Raw genomic sequence first — 13465 nt, 5'->3', positions numbered from 1 at the left:
AGAAATAATTGACTTGATGGGGGAGACAGTTTTGGTCAGTACCTGGCCGTTTTCAAAATTTCTAGCAGACAGTTTACTCGGTTTTGTCACTATTGTTTAATACTCATATTTTAAAATTAGATTTATGATCGTCTGCGGAAGCTAGTTGCAGTAAGCGAATTTAGGTCAAATTTGCTCCACATTTGATATATCCGAACTGGATTCCACGATGAGCATTTTTGGGGGCTGGCGTGAAAAAATAGTAACACTACTTCGTAACTGACTGCCACGCCATAAGTCACCAATTCCCACGCGTCATCTTTTCCCACCGTCGAAGTGTCGACAAACTAAGATATTGTCAATTAGACTGAAATGAATGAAAACCTAACTGGTAAAAAATTTCAATATATATTGATAAGCTTAACTCGTAGCTTATGTTTGTTAATAGTTTGTAGACTGTAGTTACATTTGTTTTGATATATTTTTGGTACTCTTTTGTCTGCTTTTATTGGACTGTATTGTCTGGGTCTGTTTGTCTGGGAATAATTTGCAATTTTGGAACGGTTTTGTCTGGGACTGTTTTGTCTGGGCCTGTTTTGTCAGAGACTGTTTTGTCTGGGACTGTTTTGTCTGGGACTGTTTTGTCTGAGACTGTTTTGTCAGGACAAGGTTTTGTAAATACCCATTGCACTTTTCACAAAAACAATTAAATCTTTGAATACGGTCTCAAGTAATAAAGTAATAAGTAATAGTATTTAGGCAATAAAAATTTAGCCTAGTTACAAGCTCAAAATGAGGGGAATTGTGTTAGTTTTATACGTAAATACTCTTTACCAAATTTAGGTCTTTTCATAAGATATAAATAACTTGTTTCCTCAGGTTTTCAGTAGAAATATTCCATCGCAGAAAATAGTTAAGCAAAATGTAAAATGCTGACGAAAGATTTCACTCTTTTCCAAAAAAACGCAAAACTTATTAAATGCTGTAGTTTCAGACATTAGCCAAGTACTGTTGAAAGGCGTCATTTTCCCCTAGGTTGACACCTCGACTCGCGGACAGACTTTATAAACTCTTAAGAACGTTACAGTCCAGCATTTTTTTTCAATTGTGCGAAATTGGGCGAAAATTGTACTATGTAAGTTCTCATCTTCAAATAACTAAATGCTCCAAAAAAGCATAGCATCAACAGCAACAAAAGGTTCAAAAACAACATGAAAATGATAAAATTGGAAATGCTAAAATTTGTTTAAAAAAATGTGCCAAAATTTTGTCAAGAGCTGTCAAGAAATGTTCTTGGCTTCTCTTGATAAAATCTTACCATGATCTTATGAAGATTTACAGTGAAATGTTGGTATTTCAAGTTCTTGGAAAGATGTTTCAAGTTGTGCAAGAGATGTCAAGATCATGCATGTCTTATCAAGGTTATCAAGTTTCAATCCACTGGAAGCTAAGTTGAACACTTCGATCATTTTGTTCTTTGATTTCATTTACAGGATCCAAATCGATTCTGCAGCGTCGCAACAGCCTCTCATCTGGAACCAGCGCCTCCAATGCAAACACTAAACGACACAGCGGGGGAGGGGCATCTGAGTACAGTTATGTGAGTTCTGAGGCAGTTGCCCAATTGGATGACGACTATCTGCCCCCTCCCAGCCACTCGTGGAGTGACGTGAGACCCTGTAAGAGGTCATGCAAGTGTTGCTGTTCCTACTGCTTCTTTGCCATCATTCTTATTGTCTGCATTTCAGGTTAGTGCATTTTTTGAGGTTTATCCGATTCGGCCTCAAACTGCACATCTGCAGAATTTTTATAATCATGATGTGAATCTATGAAAAGTGAAATTTTTCTCAATTTTTTGCTCCAACGAATACCCGTGTAGTAATTATTTTGGTCTGAAAGGTTCTTTTCATAAAGGTTCTTGAACGAGCACATGAACGCACGGAAATTTTGAACGAGCCAAAGTCTGGATCATAGGCCTTTTCGGTCTGCCTCGGTATTTTCATAAGCAAAAATGGTCTGGAGGGGTATTTTCATGTCATTTTGAACGAGGACCTCAACCTGGGTAACCTAAGAGGTCATATATGCGAATAAAACTTTATGGTGAAATTAAGTTGAATTGTGATAGCCTATATGGCAAAATTGGGACATGCACCCCAAGTAAGGGAAATATATCCCAGTTTGAGGTTCTGTGCCAAAGTTGTGCCATCATATTGACAAGGGAGGTGGAAATAAGGGAGGAGTGGATTGAGGTTCCTCTTTTCGGGTTTCCTTGGTAAAGTAGAGTCTGGTCTTGGTAAATTTTGACCTTAGACCATAATAAAGGGTTGCGTCGTGAAAACATTTTCTACGATGTGCTCATTATCTATTAGTATGATTATCTATTGTAGTATGTTGATAGCTATTGATCAAATTAAGTTCTTAAAACTGAAATAAATTCTGAAGAATCATGAACTTAATTAGTTTTAAAAAATCTTGTTTTTTTTTCAGCCCTGATGTACATGATCTTCCACAGAGAACTGAGAAGTGTATACGACAGTTACCTCGAATCAGACCAGAGTGATACTTACCAATCCACTTCACAGAATTATGTCTACCTTGATGAGAACGGAGACCCATTTGTGTGGCAGAATAAACGACTCCCCAAGTCCATCTGGCCCCTGGAGAACAACGTCTCCATCACTATACGCGACGATGACAGTGAGTTAATTCCCGGTTCAAGGTGTCAGAAGTTCGCTGGTTTTTACACAATGCGCTAAAACTATGTAAAAAAATGCATTCAATTTCAACTCATAAGCCTATGTTAACTCATTTAAGCCTATTTCAGCGTATTTCAGCGCATTTCAGCGTATTTTGAGCTGAACTATTCAATAATTTTTTGAGCATTTCCTACATAGTATTCAGAAAATTCCTCGACCCTGGTTTACAGAATTATCTATCTTCGTGGCCCTGAAAAATTAGCCCTTTTTCATTTACGGACAAAAAATTCCTACCAATGACGGCAACCTTCAATTTCAGAATTCGAGACTCTTATGACGTATGTCCCTGTACCACTTCAAACCAAATTCCACTTCAAAACAAGACGTGCAAATAGAAATTTAATTCTAGCAATTAGCTTTCAATTGCGTTACTGTTGAAATCATACTTTTCGTTGCCGTTTTAATCATCCTTTGATTCGGGGGGATCAGTCGCCAATTTTTTCATTGCTATTGTTGCTAGATTGAGCATAAGGAACGTGACAAAACTAGCGAAGAAGGAACTGCAAATTTAATCGGTGATATTATTATGATCGCCGATCTCGACAAATTTTGCCAAAACGCAAAAAACCAACGAAATGTATGATAATTATTTACTTTCAAACTAAGTTTGTAACAATTATATTAGTCCTGTGGATTTTATTGCGATTTATCTTTTGACCAGTATTTCCTCTGGCTTACTGGACTTTTCGTCCTCATAAATTAGAATTTGCCTATGAATTTTTATCCCACGACTATTTATCCCAGGACCTCTTATCCCATTAATGTTTATTCTAGGACCTATTTATTGTAGGACTTTATGTCATGGGATAAATAGGTAAGGCACGAAGTGCACTAAATTATCTTAACACCTTATGGCTCATTAGACTCTATTTATCTAAGTTCAGTATTCACTGAAGCAGTTAAAGAGACGTGAATTCATGATGTGAAGCGCGGTTCTTGGAGTTTGACCCTTCCCCCTTTGACCCTTCCACCCTCCCCAAGAACTTCTATTTTCCGCCTCTTCTTCCCCCTTTACCTAATTCTACTGGTTACTCACATCCCCGCCCGCGCCAAATCCCCCAATCCCCATTCTCATCCACCTTACCCCTCAATAAGATTGAAGCTACCCGGACTTGAGTCGCAGAGCTTTTCAGCGCTGAACCAGCACATTTCAAGAGTAAAAACTTAATTCAGTAATGAAACATTGTACTTTCAGAATAATTTAGGTTTCTTTATGTGCACTATTTCTTCATTATGTTTATATTGAGGTCATAGAGTTCGCCCAAGCTAAACTTATCCTGTATAGTCTGCAAATTACTCATACCCCAAAATTAAGTCTGAGCAGAATAAATTCATACTTTTGTAGCTTATAACTGGTAATTACCATAGTAGTGTACTCACTACTTATACTTAAGGTACTTTGTAGGCAATTATCACAAAGCCCATTTAGCGCAGTGGTTACGACTCGCCACGCAAATTAGATATCACAAGCACCCACGCGGAAGTTCGAATAGCATTTAAAGCAAACGTTGTTGGCGGGAGTTAAGCTGAACATATTATTTTTCATGACGTAAATTTTATTCAAAATTCAGACTAGCCAGTGTAAATTGTGACATGAACAGAGTACTGGTCATCCTAAAAAACAGAATGTTTTTAGACTGATTCAGCGCTGATTTGCTCTGCCACCAACCTCCGGGTACCCTTCTGAAGCCGCAGTTAGGCACTGACAAAAACCAACCGCTAGCTAGTCGTCTGAAAAAATATCGCCAAACGTCAGTCGCTTGTGTTTTCTCTAGTTTGATGCAACCAAAAAGTGACCATTCTGCTTTAATGAAAAGTTTATGGAAGAAATGTTTTTAGAAGCTGAAACCGAAACCTTCAATCGAATTTGCACATCAATTTAATAGCATATCTGAGCAATACTGAATAAACAACACGGGTACCATAAAGCTTGGTCTTCTTTTTTTAAATTTGTTTTTGACTTACAGCTGAAATGACACAATTACAAGCTTTATTTTTAGTTTTGCGCTGCGAAATATGAATTATTGATAAAATTAATAATCTCCAATGTGAGTTGCTTTTACGTTTAAGTAAAGAACGCATCTAATTTTAACATTCCTTAAAAATTTCATGTCAAAGGAGTTTTCCACTATTCTATTAAAAACTAATTACAAACTACATTAACATAAGAGTTCAGTTCATCGTCAACTCAGCCCAATTGTTTTGTTAATTACCTTTTTTTGTTTGACATAACTTATTTAAGACATTAAAATTTGATTGGAAATAATCGTGGGAGCCAGAAATTTTCTTCGAACACGTAGTGCGTTGAAACAGTGTTGAGATCTTGCAAAAACTTTCCATCGTTTAAACAGAAAAGAACGTAATTCCCCTTGAATTTTCTTTGTTAACAATTTGGAACAAGTAAGCATTTGGCATCAACGTCTAACAGTCGAGTTGGATTTGAACAGTCAAGCTGGATTTGTTTCGTTAATGCTTCAGAGTTTCTTTTGCAAGATTTTTTGTGAAAAAGTTGGCGCATTACGCATTAGGCAATTGCAGAAAGATCTTTTGTCTTGATGTGATCAGATTTTAATTAGGGAACCCTTTTACCAAGTACCAGTCATTTAGCATTGTTTTCCACTAATTATAAAAAGTAGTAGAAGAAAAAAAGGGGTCAAGCTAAAAAAAAAGGCGTCTTTGAAGACATAAAAATCCTCTCATTGCCCCTAAGATCCAAAATCAAGGTTCGAATATTGTTTACCACTAGCAACCAAAAACCACAAAAATCATATGAGATCATGTGATGGAAAAAGAAGACTTGACGTGCTCGAGAAACCAATGAAGAAATCAACAAAGAACGGTCTAAATTGAAATGCTGGAAACACAAACAGAAAAACAAATTTTACAATTTTGTACAAATTAGCAACCAGTCCATTTAACCGTTATAAAAATAGAGCTTAAAAGTAGTCTTTGTCAAAAACTTCAGATAGCGATTGAGGTGTAGATTTTCTGCAAATGTTTTAGTTCGGAAACTTATGAGTCTGAGAGTCAGTGGAACGAATGTCTCCTTGAGTTTAAAGGGCATCTCTCCCCCATAAATTCAAAACTTTGAGTTTAAGAAAGAGAGAGAGAGAGAGAGAGAGAGAGAGAGAGAGAGAGAGAGAGTTTATTCCTCTGAGTATAAATGAACATCAAAACTATAATATTACATAAAATCAAAAAGCTTCAAGTTATCATTGGGCTACACAGAAAATTTCAAAACACTCAGAGATGGCAATAAATGGATCCAACAGAATCACTGGACATTGCCCTGTCAAGAGATGTAAAAAGGCAAAAAAAGTAAAACAAAAAAATCGCAAAGAAACATAATTTAAAAGCCAAAACTCTCCACAAAGTTAAAGGATTTTTCCACTTTTGTAAAAAATTTTCCACCCATTTAAAAAACCGCTGCCACAGCACATTAAAGCGTGTGATGGTTTTTTCACTTTTTTGAAAAAATTCAAAATGTGAACATGGGAAATTGATTAAAAGAAAATTGTTTTTGTTAACTGAATATCTGACAAAATGAAGTTATCTCTAATTTTGTGCGCCAAATTGACATGCGCGAAACCAGAGAGTATATCAAAATTTGGTTGTAGAACATTGCTTTCTTTTAAACGTTTCAATTGCTTGACACCTCTGTATCTCAGTAAAATCTGTTCAGGTTTTCGTTTACATCTTGGTATTTTTAACAACCATTTCAGTGACCTATTTGTCAAATGGGTTAATCGTGATTCACAGGAAAACAAATCATTGAGATATGTATCAGTATGCATTTTATTCGCTGACTTTATCACAATTTTTAACAATTGGTTTACATGCAATTCGTGAGCAGTTAAGATTTTGTATTTCTCAAAAAGATGGGCGACATTTTCTGTGTACTTCAGGAACAAAATCATTCTAAGAATTTTCTTTTTCATCATCACTAGGGGCTCAAGGGTGCTGTAAATAACACGTCCAGATACCAATACTTCGTTTTGAATTACTGTTTTCGGTATTTTATAAAACAATGCAATAAAACATTTTCTGAAATTTAATGCCTTAACCTTGACACAATTCCGCATTAAATGGATAATTCCGTTTTTTACCTCGTCAATGTGCGCTGTCAACTTTTGGTTTTTATCTAGATGTACTCCAAGATGTTTGCAACTTTCTGATTCAGTTAAACTAACCGAATTTAGTTTAAAATATTAAAGCTTTTTGGAATTAGAGGCACTGTTACCTATTTTAATACATATTTGACAAATTTCCTTACCATTTAGTGAGAGCCTATTCGCATAGAGTCATTTTTCTGCATTGACTAAGTCTTTCTGTATTAAATGAAAATCAATATTTCCTGCTATGAAGTTTGTATCATCTGCAAGGAGAACAATTCTGCAGAATTGAAATACGTCTGGATAGTCATTTATGTAAATCAAATACAAAAAACAGTGGGCCAAGAGTTGAGCCTTCTGGAACTCCACAGTTTAATGTTTTCAATAGGAGTTACCATTACTGACCGAAACGCATTGCTGTCTTTGTGATGAAAAATTTTGAATCCAAATAAAACAAACGCCTCTTATGCCATATAATTCAATATTTATTAACGCGATTTCGTGGTCAATCGTATCAAAAGCTTATTTTAAATCAACAAAAAAGTGACAACTTCCAAATTGCTGTTTTCAAGAAAGTTTTTTGGTCAAGTTTGCAATGGCATCAATTGTGCTTTTTTTTGGAAAACCCAACAGATTAGGATTAAATAAATCGATCGCTTCGAAGTATCTACAAATTCAATTATACATGATACGTTCAATTATCTTACCCCATACAATGAACAGAGAAAATGGTCAGCAGTTGTTTACGTCATCTTTTGCTTCCGCTTTAAGCAGTGGCACAATTTTTGCTATTTTAATACACTTAGGAGTTAACTATATTTAAAAGAACTGTTTGCAAGATAAACAAGATGCTTGCATGTTAGGATTTTGTTTCCATAATCAAAATAATACTGATATCTTCATTTTTTTGAAGGTGATTTCTATTTTAGGTCGTTAATGATTTTAATGATTTGGTAGCAATCAGTTTGAAAAAGCCACATACTCTGTGAGATATTAAACTGGAGACTGACAGAGATCTTTTTTGGAATTACATCTTTGAGAGTTGTCATATTTTTACGAAAAGAATGTTCAGCTCATTGCAATTGCTAAGTGATCTTCAACACTGTTACCTGTTTCGACGGAACGAAGGAATGTTAGTGTTTTCAGAAGTAACGCATTTGAGCTCATTTATAATTTTGTAAACTGGTTTTGATTCTCCGATACATTTTAAGAACTTTTGTTCATACTAAGGTTTCGTTCTTGCATTGATTGTTTTCTTTACTTTAGTACGTAGAGATTTAGATTTGTCTAACTTGCCGCGGTGCTTTTTGTCCTTTTTTAAGGTATTGTGCTACTGATTTTTTTTGCAAATCAAAATTTTTCAATGTTTTATCAAACCAAATTGGCTTTCCAGTCCTATTTCCATTTGGAATTCAGTAAGGAGCAAACATTCCCAATACTTGAGTATATTCAATTTCAATCTTTTCAAAAACAATGCCAACACCGTTTTCTTCTTCGTTTTATTTTGTGGCTAGTGACTCGGAGAGAGTTTCAACAAAAAGAGCCATTTTATCAAGGAATTTAAAACAAGTGGTATCACCAAAGCGAGTTAGCGAAAAACTGATTCTATCAATGGTTTCAAACTGCAGCACTGTTGGAAGATGATCACAAAATTTTTGATTCTCCATTAAAAATGCGTTTTGAACCTTTAATTTTGCACGAAAAATGATCTAAATAGATCTCAGTATTTTGGCTGTTTTTGGCTGGGTTGGTTCAAGAAAATTTGTTCAAAACCATTTGATCTTAATGTTGATAGATATGACGATGTCAATCGATTACTATCTAGTACGTTTATATTGAATTTTGCACAGAAAATTATTCTGTCATAACCATCGCTAAGGTTTTCTAATGTATTATCTAGCTCAAATAAAAAAATTGTTTTTTTTACTCTAAGAGGATTATTCAGTCCTAACAAAGTGATCTGCAAATCTCCAAATTTTAGATGAGCTAGAAGAATTTCATCTAAACCACAATTCAGCTCTTCAATCAAGCTTACTTTGTCTCTTATTTGAACCATAATACCATAACCCCTGCCGACCCTTGATTTTGACAAGCAAGTATTATAGTTAGTTACATTTAATCAGTTTGGATCATCTTCATTTGCTAGCCGAGATTCTGTTAAACAGATTATGAAAGGTGGAGAATCAAAACAAACAACAAATCAGTGCTTCTAATTCTTCATAATGTTTTTTAATTGATCTGGTGTTTAAATGTAAAATTTTACAGGACTTTGATGAAGATATATTTTTGGTAGGTGTGATTAAACAATTGGCTGAATTTTTAGATGACATAGTCTTCGCTCTCGTCTTCAACACAAAACAGCTGAATACTCCTCAATACTATCCAGAAAAATCTTTTTGACATTAGGTGAATCACTCATGAGACCCATAACAAAGTCCAGCAACTCGTCTTTGTTTGCCCCCTATTTTTTTAATTCCTGCAGATGTTTTCTATACTCATTTTCTTCAACCGATTCGTACACAAATTTGAGAGAAGGCATCTTAGTTGGCAATGGGGTTCCAGGCGGGAAATTTGGTGGCTATGATAACGTTGGAACAGGCGTGTTGAATTTGTTTGCATTTATTTGCATTGAACTCGTATCCGTATAACTTACTTGTCTTTGATTTGAGTGGGCATTAATTGAAAATCTGTTCAATGCTTGATCCATTTTCTTGGCAATCGGCTGTAACTCAGCAATATCTTTGATCAAATTAAGTTTAAGAAAACGAGTCATTCCTTCGGACTGGATTTGAAAAAGTGGTGCCGAGTTCATAGTGGTCACTTTGAATTGCTTGGCTTTAGCGTCCTCCTTCGTTTTTGCTTAACATTTCGTGGATCTACACTGGCTTTCCATTAATCGGATTTTGAAATTTTTGGGGCAAACCCTTTCTTTGTCCAGATTCTTTCCTTTTGCTCAAAATACAAGAATTTAGTGATTATTGGGGGTGGATTGAACGGCGATTCTCTACCCAGTGGATGGCAAGCCTTAATGTCAGTCGGTTCAATGTTCACATTCAGACCGTTCTGGATTAGGCAAAAAACATCTGATAGATAAGTACCATTTGTACTACTTGGCAGATTTCGAAATATTAAACAATATTTGGATTGATATCTCTCAATTTGATTCACTTTAACTTTTATTTCCGTCACCTCTAATTCTAATTGCGCAATTGGTGCATTTTTTTGGGGCATTTTCTGTATTTAGAGTTTTCAAAATTGAATTAGATGTTTCGTCGAGACCCTCACTCTCATGCAATTTTTCCTTCCGATCTCGCATGCCTCGCTGGCTCATCTCTTTTTAATAAGCTTTTCACAACAATTAGTCTAAGACCGAGTTAAGGAACTCAAAACAGCATCAAAGTGTGACACGAAAAATAGATTTTTGGCAGGTCAATGCTTTTGTTATTCGATTCGATAGACAAATAAATCTCCCTTAAATGTTCATTTGAATACATTTGTAATGCTTCTTTGACATGATGCTAATTTTTGCAAATGTTCGACGATAACTATTATCCTAGCAGATTTTTGAAAGATAGCCATCCCGTCTCATGCTCAAAAATTTCTCAGAAATATTGAGTTTTTTAAAAAAATTACTTATTTTACGAAATTTTTATTGCAACCCCTTATCAAATGGGCAAGATGAATGCAGAATATAATACTATGAATTTTGAATTCAGAACTAAATACTGTGAACAGTGCTCAAGTTCTCTGCATTTCAGCTTTGTGCTAGAATTGAAGTAACTTCTGTTTTTTTTTGTTTTTAGCATGGCGTGAAGTCTTTTCTGGATCAAGTGTGATCAAATTTGTAGTCAGAGAACCCACAGACCTCATAATTCTTCACTTCCATTACAGACACTTAAAAGTGGACCACCTAATGTGCAATAGCAACCTCAAAACTCCCCAAATCCAATCAACAACCTCTTGTGTAAACTTTTTAGACATGCACGCTTTTAAATTATCCAAAAAACTGTCACAAGGTGACGAATGTGTGATGCACTTTGTGTTCAACGCCACGACTCATAACTCGTATGGACTGTTTTACGACGAATACCAACCTCCCCTCGGCGACCAATCAGATTTGAGCTACAGTTTGGTCACCCATCTTCAAGACACATACGCTAGATACGTGTTTCCATGTTTGGACGAGCCACTTTTTAAAGCAAAATTTTCATTCGTTGCTATTTTTGCAGAAAATTTGTTCGATTTTGTTTTATTTAATTCTCCGATGTTAAAGGAAGAAACGGTAGATGGCTGGCGGAAAATCTATTTCGAACAAACGGTTCCAATGCCAACGTATGTGGTTGCAATTGTATTTGCCAAAAATTACGAAAACAGCTCAATTGATGATAACCCGAATGAGTTTCGAGATTATTCGGTTCGAAATACATTTCACTACCCGAAGAATCTGAAGCAGTATACAGTTACGCCTATGGATATTGCGACTAAAAGTATGCGCTTTTTTGAGGGGTCATTTGCGATTGCATTTCCGATGAAGAAGTGTGATCACTTTCCTGTGAAGTCGCTGCACGTCTTCGGAATGGAGAACTGGGGGCTTATTACCTATTCGTAAGTGAAACTTAATAAGTTAAAAAAGCGATAACAAACAACTACAGACCCATAAAATGATTTCTGAGGACGTTATATTGCATTATATGGGCTTTGTTTACTAATTTTTTTAGCTACTTTTCTTTACAATCATGATCTAAAAGCTCTATCTATTGGTCATAATCAACTTAATTTTTAACTTACGGTTTGAAGGGTTGATAAAACTAGTCTTTGACGGTTGTTTTCACAGTTAACTGCACTTCAGTTTTGTCTTACTAATTTTTTATATTGAACTGCAACTGCGCTAAGTTATGAAATATTTGAAACGATTTGCATAGAATTTGTTCAAGGTCATAAATAAGTATCTTTCTTTGTGGTGATTACCTCCTGCAAAAAGTTTATCATATTTTTGTTGATCATGTTGATCATTACATTAAGGTTCGCAAATATGGCTTAACTTAAAAAGGCTAAAATGGCACAGAAGTTGACAAATTGCGCTAAAATTATTTGTTGTTTATACTAGAACGTAAACATAGAAAATCAACAAAGTTTGTTAAAAAAACAGTGTGAAAAAAAAAAGAGTTTAATAGCGACAGTTCATGCTAGTTTGACAGGTACTTTAATCTTCAACATGTTTCATTCTGTGAACAATTTATTGAATCTAAACTTCAATTTTTAGAAATGTTATATATGTATCCGTCATTGATAAGGGTTTGTAAGTTTTTTTCGAAATGAATATGAATGATTACTTTCCATTGCATAGAAATATCGATTGCTCAATCGCATCCTTTGTATACTCAGCGACAATGGAAAACAATCGTGCCTTCAATTGACACGATCTTACTGGAAAAATTTTCGCCTTTTTTGTTTTAGACCACATCTCAAAGCACTAAAAAATTGAAAGTAAGTTTTTTTTGGGTAGGTAAGATAAATTCTACAATACTGGAGTTTTTCTTACTTTCCAGATTTTTCATTCAGTGATGACAGATAACACATTTTGGCTCTTATTTTTGAAAAACAAAACTTCTTCGCCGGATGAAATCAATTTAGATTATTTCAATGGTGTTTTTTCAGAATGCTGGACCTGTTGTACAACTCGGAAGATTTTGGGATCCTTTACGAAAGGGCTGCGACTTCACTCGTTGCACACGAAATGGCACATCAATGGTTCGGCAATCTGGGTATGTTTTGTTTTTAAAAACACTCTTCTCTGATTAAAGAAGCAAATTTTTAACTGAACGTCGTTGTTGTTAATTGGCATAACATAACAGTACTTGAAATGTAGTTAGTCCCTGAAAACTATCGAACGTTTCAAAGATCGAAGTTCAAATTTAAAAAAATGAAGATATCAGCACTGCGTTGTTCATCTGCATGTGTGGAGTTTTCGTTTTCGTTTGTGTAAAGTTCGCTTGAGTTGCAACCTGGAATTGAGTCGCAGAGCTTTTCAGCGCTGAACCAGCACATTTCAAGAGCAAAAAACTTAATTCAGTTCTAAAACATTGTATCTCCAGATTATTTTAAGTTTCTTTATGTGCAGTATTTCTTCATTATGATTAAATTGGGGTGATAGAGTTCGCCCAGCCTAAACTTATCGTGTACAGTCTGAAAATTACTCATACCCCAAAATTAAGTCTGAACAGAGTAATGTCATATATTTGTAGCTTATATCTAGTAATTACTATAGTTGTATACACACTATATATATTTAATCTGGTTCGTAGGCAATTAAAACAAAGCCCATTTAGCTTAGTGGTTACGACTTGCTACACAAATTAAATGTTACAAGCACCCACGCGGAAATTCGAATCGCATAAAAAGCAAACCTTGTTGGCGGGAGTTAAGCTGAACATATTATTTTTCACGAAGTAAATTTAACTCAAAAATTAGACTGGCCCGCGTAAATAGTGACATGAACATAGTACTTGTCATCCTAAAAAACAGAATGATTTTAGACTGATTCAGCGCTGATTTGCTCCGCCACCAACCTCCGGGAACTTTATGGGAATATTTATAGATTTAGATTGTAATCATTAA

The 13465-nt window shown here is 35.1% G+C and overlaps 2 protein-coding genes across 2 annotated transcripts in view; one reads left to right on the top strand and one right to left on the bottom strand.

Moving 5' to 3' along the window:
• Positions 1–13465, bottom strand: part of LOC142344041 (leupaxin-like) — a 142550-nt gene that overhangs the window by 21033 nt on the left and 108052 nt on the right. The window lies entirely within an intron of this gene.
• LOC142344293 (endoplasmic reticulum aminopeptidase 1-like) overlaps positions 1352–13465 on the top strand; it is a 29824-nt gene continuing 17710 nt past the window's right edge. Inside the window, exons 1-5 of the mRNA XM_075395883.1 lie at positions 1352–1400; positions 1473–1727; positions 2467–2676; positions 10651–11452; positions 12506–12612. Of these exons, the coding sequence (XP_075251998.1) occupies positions 1352–1400; positions 1473–1727; positions 2467–2676; positions 10651–11452; positions 12506–12612 (1423 nt within the window). The remainder of the gene's footprint in view (positions 1401–1472; positions 1728–2466; positions 2677–10650; positions 11453–12505; positions 12613–13465) is intronic.

Source organism: Convolutriloba macropyga, chromosome 1 (assembly GCF_964194025.1).
Source record: "Convolutriloba macropyga chromosome 1, txConMacr16.3, whole genome shotgun sequence".
NCBI lineage: Eukaryota > Metazoa > Xenacoelomorpha > Acoela > Convolutidae > Convolutriloba > Convolutriloba macropyga.
Note: the sequence above shows the minus strand (reverse complement) of the source record. Positions and strands in the feature narration are given on the sequence as shown.